This window comes from Rissa tridactyla, chromosome 6 (assembly GCF_028500815.1).
Source record: "Rissa tridactyla isolate bRisTri1 chromosome 6, bRisTri1.patW.cur.20221130, whole genome shotgun sequence".
Classification (NCBI taxonomy): domain Eukaryota; kingdom Metazoa; phylum Chordata; class Aves; order Charadriiformes; family Laridae; genus Rissa; species Rissa tridactyla.
The window spans coordinates 59,095,305-59,109,045 of record NC_071471.1 but is presented as its reverse complement, the minus strand read 5'-3'; the positions used below and the strand labels follow the sequence as shown (position 1 = coordinate 59,109,045).

Sequence of the window (13,741 nt, the reverse complement as noted above, 5' to 3'; positions counted from 1 at the left end):
AACTGGTTCTTCAGTTGATCTAGTATTTTCACAGTAGCTCAGTTGCGTTAGTTTTCTGTGTTTTGGTTTCCACAACTGAGAAATGGGACTAATGGATTTGTACCTTGCATAAAAATTTTCTGGATTACACAGATGACAAACAAAGTATAAACGTGGGAGTTTTATACATGAAAGATTCAACTGAATACCTTAAAAAGCTGTTGAGCTTGTAACGTAAGCAACTTCAAAGAAATGTTTGTTCTCCTGTTCATAGAATCACAGAATGATAGGGGTTGGAAGGGACCTCTGGAGATCACCTAGTCCCACCCCCCTGCCAGAGCAGGGTCACCCAGAGCAGGTTGCACAGGAACGCGTCCACGTGGGTTTGGAATGTCTCCAGAGTTGGAGACTCCACCACCTCTCTGGGCAGCCTGTTCCAGTGCTCTGCCACCCTCAGAGTAAAGAAGTTCCTCCTCACGTTTAGGTGGAACTTCCTTTGCTCAAGGTTGTGCCCATTACCTCTTGTCCTGTCCCTGGGCACCACTGAGATACTGTTATTGTCTGTTTATTGGTACTGGACTCCAGTACAACTGTTCTAATGAGGCTCTCCTGCTTAGCTTAAAGGTTTGTGTTTAGTTTCCTCATGATGTAAGGACTACAGGCTTTGAGGCTCTTTTGGGAAGACACTAAGCAGTTTTGCTTCCTTTCCAGTTCTCTGGATAATACAGTTCTTTGTGTCATACAGAAATAGCATGGTGGCTAGAGAAAGCAATTGGTAGATGTAGCAACAGTAGCCTTGAAACTGTCCTAGCAATACATGAGATGCCTTGACTATCGCACATCTGCTGTCTGCGTTTTCACATTTGCATGTTGCCAGTTTAACAGGTGCAGATTTTGCAGATTTCAGAGGCTGGTTTAGCCATTAGTGTTTCAAAGCTAAAGGCAGATGGAGAAGCTAAATTGTTCCTAGTATGCTTTGAGCTGGATGTTTTTTCAAATACCAGGGCAGTGCTATTGTCCCTGCTCTCTTTGTGTTGCTGCTCTTCGGGGTTTGGCCATTTAAAGCTGTGTAACGAGCAAAGCCAGGTCTGGAGCTGTGGGATCTCACATGCTGGCACTGGGAATGAGGAGAGGAGAAAGCATGTGTTTCTTGCTCTGTCCCAGTAAATCACCGACTGACAAACTGCTAATCTGCTGTCTGTGGATTCTTGAAGAATCAGAGCGTTAGACAGAAGCTGCTGAAAGAACAAGTCTTCACAGTGTAAGGAAAGTTTCAAAAGCTGCTATATTCTGTTTTCTTGCTCTTAAAACCATGAGAATAACACCAAGCTGGGTCAGCAGGCTGTTAGTATAGCAACGGCCAGTTCTTGTCTTTGCCGGACAGATGGAAACATGATGGTATTTTTCACTCTAATCGACCCCCTTATCTAGTAATCTTAATACCACAACAGAAGTACTATTAAGTTGCAAATACCCTTGTGATGACATGAACAGCTTACTCTGTAGGAGGAACCAAAGCTGAGAGTACAGAAGGCTTTAACTCTGAGATCACATGTGTGCTATTGCTTTGTGAATGCCTTATTTTAGCACACTACAGAAAACCTTATGCATGTGGCTTGTTCACAGCACCGGCACTTGTGATGCATATAAGCCCAGGTGCACAGATGTGTAGCTTTTGAGGCTCACTCTCTTAAGTGAATATGGAGAGAAATAAGAAGCTGGTTTTTTGGACACTAATACAGCTGAATAATGCCTTAATTACAGTGTATAAATGGCTACTATACCTCTAAGTCATTTTCTTTTTATTTCTAGAAGCTAGCAAATTATGTTTGAACATGAAGTCCATGCAACTGTTTCTTCCCTGTTCAGAATTCTTCATTGAAGAACTAAGCCCGTGTTTTGGCACAGTAGTTTGTTTCCATGGAAATGCAGGGATATTTCCAGTATGGGATTATGACTCCCAGTGGGCTGTATCTGAGAGAGGTAAATTGTGAAGGCCACTTGTTAAGCACAAAAAAGATTCTCTTGTGTCAGGGAAACCATAAAAAATTCCCATAAAAGAACAGGTGACTGTGTAGTTATCTTTAAGATATTATTCCGATGCAAAGGAATGTTATGCCAACTACTAAAATAGACAAACTGAAGTTTCCTTGAAATGCAGAGTCTGTCTGAATTGCTTCTCTCAACATGCAAAATGTGACCTCAGTGCTGCTGTTGTTACCTCGAGCCATGCATTTTTATTCAGCAGAAGAAATCTTTCCAACACTAAGCTCTGTTTTGCCAGCCTCGGAGGCATATCCAAACAGCCCAAATCTTTGTTACATCGAAGGCAAACAAAGTGCAGCAGCAGCAAGCTAAAAATATCTGGAATTTACCAATGAGAGCACTAATAAGCCTGTTTTGGGAAGAGTTAAAGCTGATGATACTTGACGACACTTGTTTTTAAAACAAGTAGAAGCACAGCACTAAAAACAACCTGAAGTGTAGACCCAATTCAGAGCCAAGCTGAACATCCAGTACTGTGTCAGTCCTTGAAGCAACAACAAATCCTGTCTTTACAGATCCTTTTAGCATGCAGAGCGTGAGAATAGGAGCTGATACGGTTCCAGGTTAGAGGTTTTAGAGCTGAAAGCTGTGCTGTGCACTTGGGGATGTTTGCAGGAGCATTAGAGGTAAGGAATTTTCCATCGCTCTTAGGCTGCAGAGTGGGTGCAGAGCTGCTTTATGGGCACTGCTGCAGTTCGGGACTGCAGAGCCTTTGTGCTTCTCTGTAGGTGTGTGCTGGTTTCCACCCTGAACCCTGTATTTGGCATTGTCGGAAAAGGGTGCTGTGGAGACCCTGAAACTCAGATCCAAAAGATTCAACCCTCTGATGATTAGTGACTCCTTGCCTTGCTTCCTGTTATCAGATTTACTGTCAAAAACATCTGTGGCCACGAGAGGCTTAGCGCAAGCTCTGGCTGTTCATGCACAGCAGAGCAGCTTGTGTGTTAAGCATACAAAAATATCCCGGGACGCACCTGGAGGTTTTGTCAAGGTCTTGTTTGCTGATCACTACAAATACGTAATTTCTAGTGGAAAAGAAAAGGCACATTAAATATTGAAGTGTTCTTAAAGCTCAGCTTTGTCTTACTGCACAGAACACTTTTGTGCTTGAAAAGGTTTCTTTGGGTAAATGAAAATTATGATCAGTATGGCAGCTGTTTCTTCTCATTTCAGACTGAAAAATTGAATCAAATGAAAGAAACAAAACATACCCTTGCTACCCATTTTGTTTGTTTGGTACTGTGAAAACGCAATGTAAATATAGGCTGAAATACTACAATGCTGCTTTGCATTATACAGTGCATTTTTATTTATGGCCTAGTGGTTAAAATCAAAACCCACGAGTTAAGAGGACTGGGGTCTGTTCCTGGCTGTTTTTCAACTTGTTTTGACCTTTATGGTCACAGTTCAGCCGAGTCCATAAATAAATGGCAAGTCAGTGATTCACCACCTTCCTAATTGAAAACATATGAGTTGTCCCATGGGTTTCGTTTAAGGTTTCTTTTGATTACAATTAGGCACGTTTACCGCTCCATCAGTTTGTTTACAGGCACTGAGCTCCCAGGTCGGCACAGGACAAACGTGCAGGACTCCATTGCCCTGCTTGCAGGGACGCACGTAGCAGGCACGTGTTTACGTGGGCAGAGGTGAACTGAAACCCGTGCTGTACACAACCAGGGCTTTAAACAGGAGTGTCTGTTTTTCCCTTTGCGTCTGGTGAGGATGCGGTGAAGTGAAATGTCTGCAGCGGCCATGGCAGAAGTTGAAGTAACACTTGATGGGTCTTTGGAAAGAGAAACGCAAGTCAAGGGGAGCTGGAGGTTTGGGCTTGCCCCCGCTCCTGGGATTGCCAAGCCAGCTGCACACAGCAGTGCAGGTACTTCTGCAAGGTTTCCAGTTCTCATGGAAAAGAAAATCCTCTGCCATGATTCCAGTGCAAAATGGCAGCACCCAGCCAGGCCGTGCAAGCCGGGAGTGGGTCTGGGCTCCCGTCAGAACTGAGCAGTCTTACTCTGCTGTCAAAACTGAAGGGAAGCTAACACCCAGGTGTGAAACTTCAACATGACATTTCAAATTCCTTCCTGTGTAAGGAATGAATTATTTTAACATAGAGAGCAGCAGAGCTTGAAACATTACCGTTTCCCTTCCATTATGTTTCAGTGACAGTGCCGGCCAACACCTCTCCTGGTTAGAAAAGAGCCTGTAACACAGAAGCTGAAGTCATTAGTATTCTAGAGCACAAATCCCCTTCCCCTCTAACTATACGTGAGAACTGGCATTGCTCGGTAACAAGTTATGGAGATAATAGATCCCCTAAAGGCGGGTCAGTATATAGAGGTCAGATGGCATTCTTCACTGCCTGGTTACTTCTGGGGATCCTCAGACCTCTGGCCCTACAGCTGAGACAAACTTTCCTCGAACGGTGGCAGTATGTGAAATGCTTGTCCAACACTTATGGTTTAATTGGTATTAATTTAATTAAGCACTTATGCTTAATTGTTTTTGTTGCTTCAGAGGGGTTTATTTTTTAATTAAGTCCAGTGTCCCAAACACCTTCAGGACTGGTCATTCACTGTTTCCCTCTGGATTCTCAGCTGGAGTTGCAGGTCGGGGGATCAGAAGTCCCCAGGAATGAGTATTTGGTGCTTGCGTGAAACAGTCAGCAGTCTGGTTGGTCATGGAAGGGTGACTGTCACAGACATCCCAGCAGTAGCTGGGACTAAATGCCCAACTTTGGGGCTGTGTGCAGAGGAGATGTTGACAGAATGGAGAGCTCTGGGGATAGATCTATCCTATTTTGGGACACTAGTCTAGGAGCTCATTTGATAGACATTGTTGAGGCAGGATACGTAGATGCTTGCACTGTTATAGGGGATTGGGTTGTAAAAGGGGATCTTGGTCCTCAAGGCTTTAACTAAGCACTTTTCGTCAGCACAACATAGATATAAATGTATTTCTAATACATACTTACATTATTTATTTGTGGTGCAATTCAGAATATGGATCAACATTTAAAATGAGCAGCACTTTGATCCTATTCTTTAAGTCAGGTTTGTGTGATTTCAGAAGTGTATTTGCACAAGCTTAATTATGCGTGTTGTGCCTGAGACTTTATAAATCTGGATGCTAGCTACCCACCTGCCCATGTATGTCCCTGAGCCCCTGATTTGCATTCCTTACTCACTGGGGAATAAGCCGCAACTGAAAGAAACTGTTTCTACTTCTTTTACTTTCGTTTCTTCAAGACTTGACACAAAGTAATTGGGCTGCATTTCCTGTGCTTCAGAGAAAAGGCTTAAACCCCTTGCATTGTCTGTCCACCTTTTGGCTTATCTGTCTTTGTGTGACCTCTGGAGAACCCAGATAGCGGGTAAAATTTCTGAAGACTGAGTGTTTGTTAAAGCTTTTTGCAACCCTTTGGAGGAGGTCATCACCTCTAGTTTGAGAAATACTGATCTTATCTGAACACCTGAAAGTCAAAAGGCAATTAGTTTCATCTGCCAACAGCAGACTAAGGTGTTTCAATTCCCAAGAGACTGTTGATGGCAGGGCCAAGGACGGGGAAGCCCACAGCGTGGACAGTGCTCTTAGCACCTGCGTGGGGAAGGAGTCGAGCTGGTATGTGCCCAAAGGATCAGAGCAGGCGATGCTCCGGCTGCAGAAAGCAGCTGTTCCCATGAAGTCCCCTGCCAATGCAGGAGGGGGGTTCTGGGGGCACTGTGAGCACCTTCCTCTGGGCGAGAGAGCCGAGCTGCTCTCGGCTTCCAGCTGGGAGGGAAGGCAGGTGAGGAGTTGGCTGATGGAAGTGATGAAACTCCTTCAGGAGATGCTAAGGTGTTACAGGAGAGCACACTGGCAAAAGAGGATGACAGATGGGGAAAAAACTGGAGGCAGGGATGAATGAGACTTCAGGTCATCATTTAGTAGTCCTTGCCCTGCCTCTCTCCCCGGAGGAGCTGCTCACTATGCGGGCTTCTGTTGTTACTGCAGCAACCTCCTGAGCTAACCTTTCCCTTCCTAAACCAGGAACTGCTTCCTCCCAGCTGCCTCAGTCGTGTGGGAAATCAGCGTGTTGTTACTGTTCTCAGTTCAGGGCTTTTACCAGCACCAAATCCACAGTGGTGGGGAGTAAAATGGCTAGGCAGGACTGGCTTGCAGCTGTGCAGTTTGGGACAGCAAATATATCTCACAAGAGTGACAACAGCTGAAGCAGCGCAAAAAGGGGTGGTTATTGTACCTTTAGCTCCTGCTTCTCTCCTATGATCCATGATGAGCTTGTAAGAAGTGTTGACAACCCCTGGAAGAAACCGTGTTACATCTTCAATGAGAAGCTGCCCTGCCTGAATTTGAAATCTTTGTGTGTGTGGAGGAACAAGGAAAGAAATGGGCAGCCCTTGAAGGGCTTTCTCCTCCCCACAGCTTAAACAGAGCCATCACATGCACTACAGCCTTCCTCAGCTATTCATTTTGAAACAAAACAGGCTTTAAACACTTACTTTCACAGGAGCCTTCCAGGAGGTCTGCATACTTCTGTGGGTCCTTTGTGCAACATCATTCCAACTCATTCAGCTTGTATTTCATGCAAATTGGATCTCAAAGTTATTCCTGATTACTCTGTGCATACCTATATGTCGCAGAATAGATCTCGTGTTCTTACTGTGCGTGCTTGCAAATGGTGCAGCACTATGTGCAGGTTTGGTACCAGTTTACCCCGCAATGCTTTGCACATAAAAGCCCAAGCGTAAGCGTGTTAAAATATACAATTGAATTTAGACGTGCTACATCAGCCTGAGCTGGTGTGCGAGGCTCTCGCTGGGAGCACCTTCAGATGTAGGGCAAAATTCTCTTCTCAGATTCCCGGAGTAGCTCCTGACTCAGTCTCCCGAGTCTCCTGCACTGACACGTGCAGGCGTTTCGTGGTGTGAAAGAGAGTGAGTGCCCTGAAAGGAGTAATCTGTCACCGACAGAGGAATGGACAATAATGGCAAAGTCCCAAAAAGAGCACGAGACCCTTTCTTGAACCGGTTGCTCTGCGTCTGAGAGAACACGAAGGGTTTGTGTCATCTGGGCAATGCACTTGTAGCCTCTTCCTCCTAATTATCACTGAGCTGATGATCTAAGACTGCTTTGTGGATATGAGGACAGAATTTTGCCTGCAGGATGCATGATTACCAACTGTGCCTCCTCTGTAAATCAGCTGTAAGTGTATTTGGAATAGCTGCCAGGCCGGCTTCTGAGCTTACCAGAGGACAGAGCCCCAGCAGATACAGTCCCACATGGCACAGAGCTGTTGCAGTTTTAAAACCAGTCTGATTTTTTTCTTTAACAGGGGAGCCCAGTGTAACTCCGTCAAGACTGGAGTGACACTCTGAATCTGCATCTGCCTCATGTGAGTTAAAATCCTGGCAGCAGCATTTTGCATAAGCTGGAGCCTCTGTAGAGATTTTTTTTTTTTTTCCTTTTCAGGAAGGCTATAAAATTGTTAATGTCTGTGTCTTGGCAGCAAAGGTAAAAACAACCACACAAATGCATGAGAATTGCATACCTTACTGCACAACCCCTGCTCGTTCCAGATCGGCTTCCCTCCTAGCACATACCGTGTAAGGGACGCCCACACTCATCACAGACCTGAAGGCTTGCAACGTTCACTCCCGGGGTACCACTTTTTACCTTTCAATAGTATAATGTAAAGCCAAGTGATGGTGTTAAGATGAGGCTGAAATGCTGTGAACTGGCTTCTGTGGTTTTTTTAAAGCTTTGGTTGTTTTTTTTCCACCCGGTTGCATAATCCAGAAGCGCTGGGTGCTGATTGCCCTGAGCCGCCGAAGCATTTGCCTGTGTTGGAACACGGACTATTGAAATAACGTGGTTCTCTGGAGCTGGGGACTTGTCACAGTGGCAGAGACACCACCATCGAGTAGTAAGAAAGAGAAAAAGAAATCAGAATAAGATGTAAATTGTGCTTTGGTCTTTCTGCATTGGGCAAGGATGCCCTGAAAATGGGTTCGTGGCTCTGCCTCCTCACCTGCCACAGAGCTGGGGGTACCTGAAGAGCGGGCCCTTCTCAGCTGGGTGAAGGAGCCGAGCACAGGAGACACCACATGGCAAATAGCTGAATTCGTGTCATCGCCATGACACACAAGTTATCTTCAGTTGTGGTCTCAGCAACCAGGTCTGAGGGAGGTGGATGTTCCAGGAAGGTTTTAAACTATTTTTCATCATGCAGCTGCAGAAAAAATAACTTATCTGTCCTCTCTACTCTTTTTCCCTATGGATACCCGAAGTAAACAAGATACAAGAGTGACCAGCTCTGAGTACAATATTGAAATAGATTTTTTCCTCTAGTAATGAATACAAGTGGGGCATCTTCCCTGAACGTGCTGCTGTCGATGCAGCAGTGCCAGCCTGTTCATACTTGATCTGAAGGAGGTGGATCGTTTGTTTGCCCGGAAGCTCGTGTTACCAAAACAGGCATTCGCACAGCTTACGAGAAATGTCAGGGGGTTGTGGCTCATACCAATTGATGCAGCTGTGGTATAGGGTGATGTCAAGGTGGGCTCAATGAGCTCTCAGTCTGTTCCCAGCTGTGTTTCTAATTACAGGAAAGTTTATCTTGAACAGTAAGTATGACGGTAATGAGAATGTTTATTGTCCCTTTCCTGTTTCCAGCAGTCCAGTTTCCCGTGTCTCTGTTTAGTTCATGTATCAAGGAGAAGGCTCTCATTTTCCAGATACTGTGGAGTGGTAGAAAAATAGGGAAGGTACTTCAGGCATGAATGAGATAGTCATTTAGTTTTATTCAAAGAGAAGTCAAAGAAGCTTGAGAGGTAAGGGATATAACTGCCCCCCCAAAAGAAACATTCACATTAATCCTGTTGCAGTACTGCCTCAACGGAGACTCGGGATGATGAAGGCTGAGGTTGATACCTGTTCTTCAGCCTTTTTCCTACTGGTGCTTCACCTTGTTTCCTTAGACCCAGAGAGTTAAAAAGAAGTCTGTAGTGATAAATCTAAGACAGAGAGGCAAATACAGAAAGAAAGAAATTGAGTGAAGGCATTTTGTGAGCAGCTGGCCACATGTCCCACCACAACCGTTCTTTGATGGAGCGTTAACAAGATGCACAGGTGGTTTAACAGAAAGCCCTACAGTTTCCCTGGAAAGATTCTGCTGGAACTGTTCATGAACCGCTTCTGCTTCTCCAGAGGAGACGCCAGTGTGCTCCTTGAGATTATTTTTATCTAGGCAGCATCATCATAGTTGGTGAGTTCAGAAAGAGCAGGGTTTCCTTGGAGAAGTGTTTTGTTTGGGAGTGATTTTTTATGGATAAGTTGGTAACGTGGTCAAATTCCCAGGAAACTAATGAGGAGTGCAGGAGCTTCATGGACAGAGTCGGGGACTGGAGACTGCTTCACATAATGGGGAGCTTTGCAGCACTTTCACCTTCTGAGAGTATGTGCAGGTGTATTTATTACCGTTTTCCCTGGGAAGTGCCTTTACTGTCCTGCATCAGAGGAATTCCTTTTTCCAGGTGATGCTGTGGTGTCACTCTCACAATGTTGTTCATTGCCTAACTGCCTTTTGCTCCCTCCAACCCTAGCTCACTCCCCAGAATTGCTTTGTCAGTCACAGCTTCCTTCAGTAGCTGTATTTGTTGATTGCTTATTCCTATCTGTAGCTCAATCAACCCTTCCTTTCCTAAAGGACAGAAAAGACTACGTGCATTGAATGTTGTATCATGTTGTTGATGTTTGCCATCATATAATAATGCTTGAAGATTTTGATAACTGTTTTATTGATTTTAGTTATCTAAGAACACTACAGGTTTGCTTATTGCAGTTCTAATGGGGAAAATTAACTCTTGGTATTTTGGTGCTTTTTAGATTACTAAGAGATACAGGAGCCCTCTGTCACAGTTACTATGATCTGACTCTTTTGAGAGTCTCATTTCTTCTATAGTCCTTGCCTTTTTAGTGTTTTTGTAGTATTTTATGTACTTGTTTTCTCCTCTCAGGTTGAGCTTTTGCATTGCAAAGTACGTATACAGTGGTGATTACCTGGGCAGTGTAGATAATGTGGATTTTTATATATATATATATATATTAAGTCCCACAGATGTGCTAGATAGGTGTCTCTCAAGAAAAGCAGTCAGTCTTCTAACAAGCTTACTGTGTAACTTGCACATTTTTGTGTTTTCCTCAGCTAAAATTGAAATATTCAGGTGTTTGAGACAGTTTGACCCATTGAACCCATGGTGACCTTCATTGCAGTCAAGGGTTGTGTTTGGCCTTGTTACATCTTAGGACCAATTTAAGACAGCAACATGCAGCAAATGTAAACACTGCCAGAGAAGCACAGTGATTTCCGTCTGTAATAGAAACACAGTGATTTCCTTTATAAATGTTAATGATCTGATTAAGCGGTAACATTTTCAGTACATGGGAAGTCATTTGCAGGAAGAAGACAGGCCTGATGGTAGGAATGACTTAGTTGAACAAGTCCACTTCTTTTGCATTGAGCCAAGGTATGTGTCACAGATGAGGAGCTCCTCTGAAATGTGAGAGCAGTAAGCTTCCTTAAAAGAGTAGCATTTTGATGCACAAGGGTAATAGCTAACAGATTTTTACAGTACCATATGGTGTTATTAACAAACAAATCATATGTTAACTTGACAGCTCTACCTTCAAGCTAACTTAGTCTGCAGCAAACATAAATTCCCCTGAGAGGAAATCTGGAGACAATACTAAGTTTTGGGATTGTATCCAGAGCAGTAACAGTAGCACAGCAGCGATGAATTTCAGGCTTTCTAACCATGAATACATGTGTTCCCAAAATTTATTGGTTTCTTCATTAGCTTTGCGAAAACACAGCAAACCAAAGCCCGATCCGAGCAGGTGGAACAGGGAGCATTTATGCATCTGCCTAAAGGGACTACAGGGAGAGGAGCTGCAGTTTGAAAAACATTTTTCCTGATGCAGAGAGCTGCGATAAACTGAAGGATATTTCTTCTGGTGCATTCTGCTGCTGAAATCTGAACTGCGGCTCCGCTCGGCTGCAGTCCTGGAGCGTGAGCTAATTCCACCATGGCTCCGGGCTGGGGGACCCAAGGCTGCGAAGGGCAGGAGCGAAGAAGGGAGCGTGTGATGTGGAGGAGGGAGGAGGGCGAACGGGTACATTATTTTTAACTGCCTTCTTGTTTAACCCCCTAGCTGTTTTCAAATTTTCTAACTGAAATCTCATCTTGGTACAGTGTATAAATCCCCTGAATACGAATCTCTTGGATTTGACCTGACCGTAGAAAGATTAGTTTCCATTGGATACCCTCATGAGCTGCTCAATTTTGTGTATGATCCTGCATTCCCTACCAGGTAAATGACTAACAGATACCAACCCAGCCTGCTCGAGGCCTTGAATATTTGTTCTGTAAAGTTCATAGGCATCACGTGAGGCCAGGTTTTCAGAGTTGTGCCTGTGAAGCCTGTGGTTGACCACAGATGATGGGGAAAGGAGCAGACTGCTCCAGTACGTGGAGGGCCTTTGCACACATGAATCCATGCCAGCAAAGAGGGAGTGTGCAAGAAAAGAGGCTTGCTGAAAACATGGTCAAAAAATAACCTTTCAAAGCAAAGACAGCAGAGACACAATTGGATTGGGAGTTAAATCAAAACGAAGGGGAGAAGGAGCCGTGACTGTCCATGAGGCTGCTAGAATGTCTCAGAACGTTTGTCTGTAATAATTTTAATTAATAGTGTGCTGGCGCATAACACATGCTGAAAATTAAGTGGACAGTAAACAACAATGAAAGTGTGACCAATCCAGTTCACTTGTCTAGATGACTGACAGGCTGAAAGCAAAGTTAATGGTGCAAAGTTACTAAATTCTTATATTTTGTCTTTTGGTAGCAGGGGTTAAAAGGACATTGCTTGTTTTAAACAAGGCTTTTTATCTAACCCTGCACCTTTAAGTTGTTTCCACTTGTGCCTTTGTTGGGTTTTGCTTTTTTGATTCCTTTGGAGTTTCTTTGCAAAAGCCTGGACCAGAGGGTCTGTTGGCTCGTTGTTCCAGTTTTCAGTCCGGCAGCCTCCTCCTTTCCCTCCTCTCAGCATGTTTTACACTGAGACTGTTGCTGGGTGCGCCCGTGCCCTTCACAAACCTGTGATGAAGACTCCATTAAATCCACTGCCTTCATCCCAGGGAGGGGACGGAAGGGATGTCTCTGGGAAAGCTGCATTCTCCAGATGCAAGCTACTAGATAAGCGAGAGAGAGTTTTCTTGGAGTCAGAACCAGGAATATCCAAAACATTTTGTGCAGTAGTTTCATGCCCCATCTGGCTCTGTCTGTGACAGACCGATGAAAAAGAGAGGAGAAATTCCTTTATCATACCTCGCTCTTCCTTGCAGCCCAAAAGGGCTGTCAGGGAACCACAAATGCAGGTGTCAGATTCGTGACCCTGTGGAAGAGGCCCACGTCTTCCCTGGTACGTGCATAGCTAAGCTTCTGCCGGGTTAAACGGTTCCGTTTTCAAGTCTATGGAGAGCAGATCAGCTGTACCTTTCACCTGGCCATGCAGGGCTCTTGTTGCTCACCTGCAGCCAGGTAAAAGGGACAGTAGGCACCCCATCTGCATAGTAACAGCAACTCTGTTCTGATGCCCCACACCATGTGAGCAAGCTGCTCTAGAGCTGATTTGGAAAGAACTGCTATTAAAATGGTCACCGCTTAATACACTCGCTTCTTCATATCTTAAATTGCTTTCTTAACAGAGGCCTGGTCTTTGATACCCACTATGGAAACCTGTTGAAAGTTGATGCTTATGGGAACCTCCTAGTGTGTGCACATGGCTTTAATTTCCTCAGAGGGTAAGTGCTGACTGTTGTCTCTTCTTTTTGACTTAATGTGCCTTTTTGTGTCACTGATCCTCAGGGCACCTATTGTATAGGGAGACACCGGGGCTCCACTAACAGCAGATGCTGTATTGGTGTTCCTGCAACTCCAGAACTGACTGGGGATGCCTTGAGGGTCCCAGACACAACAGCCCAGGGTGTTTATAGAGGAAAGGTCTGTGCTGGCACAGGCACATCTGTAGTGTGCTGTGAACAGAAGAAAATGTGCTGTGGGAAGGGGCTGATGGGATAAACCAGGGGCTGTTCACTGTCCTGGCACAGTTTAACGTCAGCAGCTTGTCAGTTAAGACAGAGCCATTGTGCAAGGGCTCCTGGGCACAGAGAGGACCTGTGCCCTGTGAGACCATTGACTCCACTGCTATTGCTAAGAAAGGTTGAGGGCCTGAGCTGGCTTGGGGGAGGAACAAGCTTGCTCTGTCCCTTCGTGGTTTTGACCTTTGAGGGCATCAGAAGTGAGGCATGGCGTGCCTTTTCCTGCAGCCTTCCCTGCCTGCTTGCATTTCTCTGGCCCCAGAGAAGGTGCTTTAGGAAGCAGAGGGGACCGCAGCGCTACATGCCTGATGTGTCCCATCAAATCCCCTCGTATTCCTGCTGTGAGGGCGGATGGATGGAAGGCAATCACAGGCCAGCTCAGGGCCCCCAAGGTGACGAGCCTTGTCATTGCAGGCCCATGAGTCCTTGCATCAGGAAGCCAAAATTTAGAAAAAGCCCTTATATATGCACTCAAGTTCCTGTTTGAGTCAGAGGTGATCTTCAGAAGCTCCAGAAATGGAGGAAACCAGAATAATTAAATGACTTAAGTCATCGCCACCC

At 45.0% G+C, this 13,741-nt stretch overlaps 1 protein-coding gene across 4 annotated transcripts in view; it reads left to right on the top strand.

Moving 5' to 3' along the window:
- Window positions 1–13,741, top strand: part of NT5C2 (5'-nucleotidase, cytosolic II) — a 62,839-nt gene that overhangs the window by 37,416 nt on the left and 11,682 nt on the right. For all 4 annotated transcript variants that reach the window (XM_054206155.1, XM_054206156.1, XM_054206157.1 and 1 more), the window contains 2 exons: window positions 11,274–11,391; window positions 12,788–12,883. In XM_054206155.1, coding sequence (XP_054062130.1) covers window positions 11,274–11,391; window positions 12,788–12,883 — 214 coding nt within the window. The remainder of the gene's footprint in view (window positions 1–11,273; window positions 11,392–12,787; window positions 12,884–13,741) is intronic.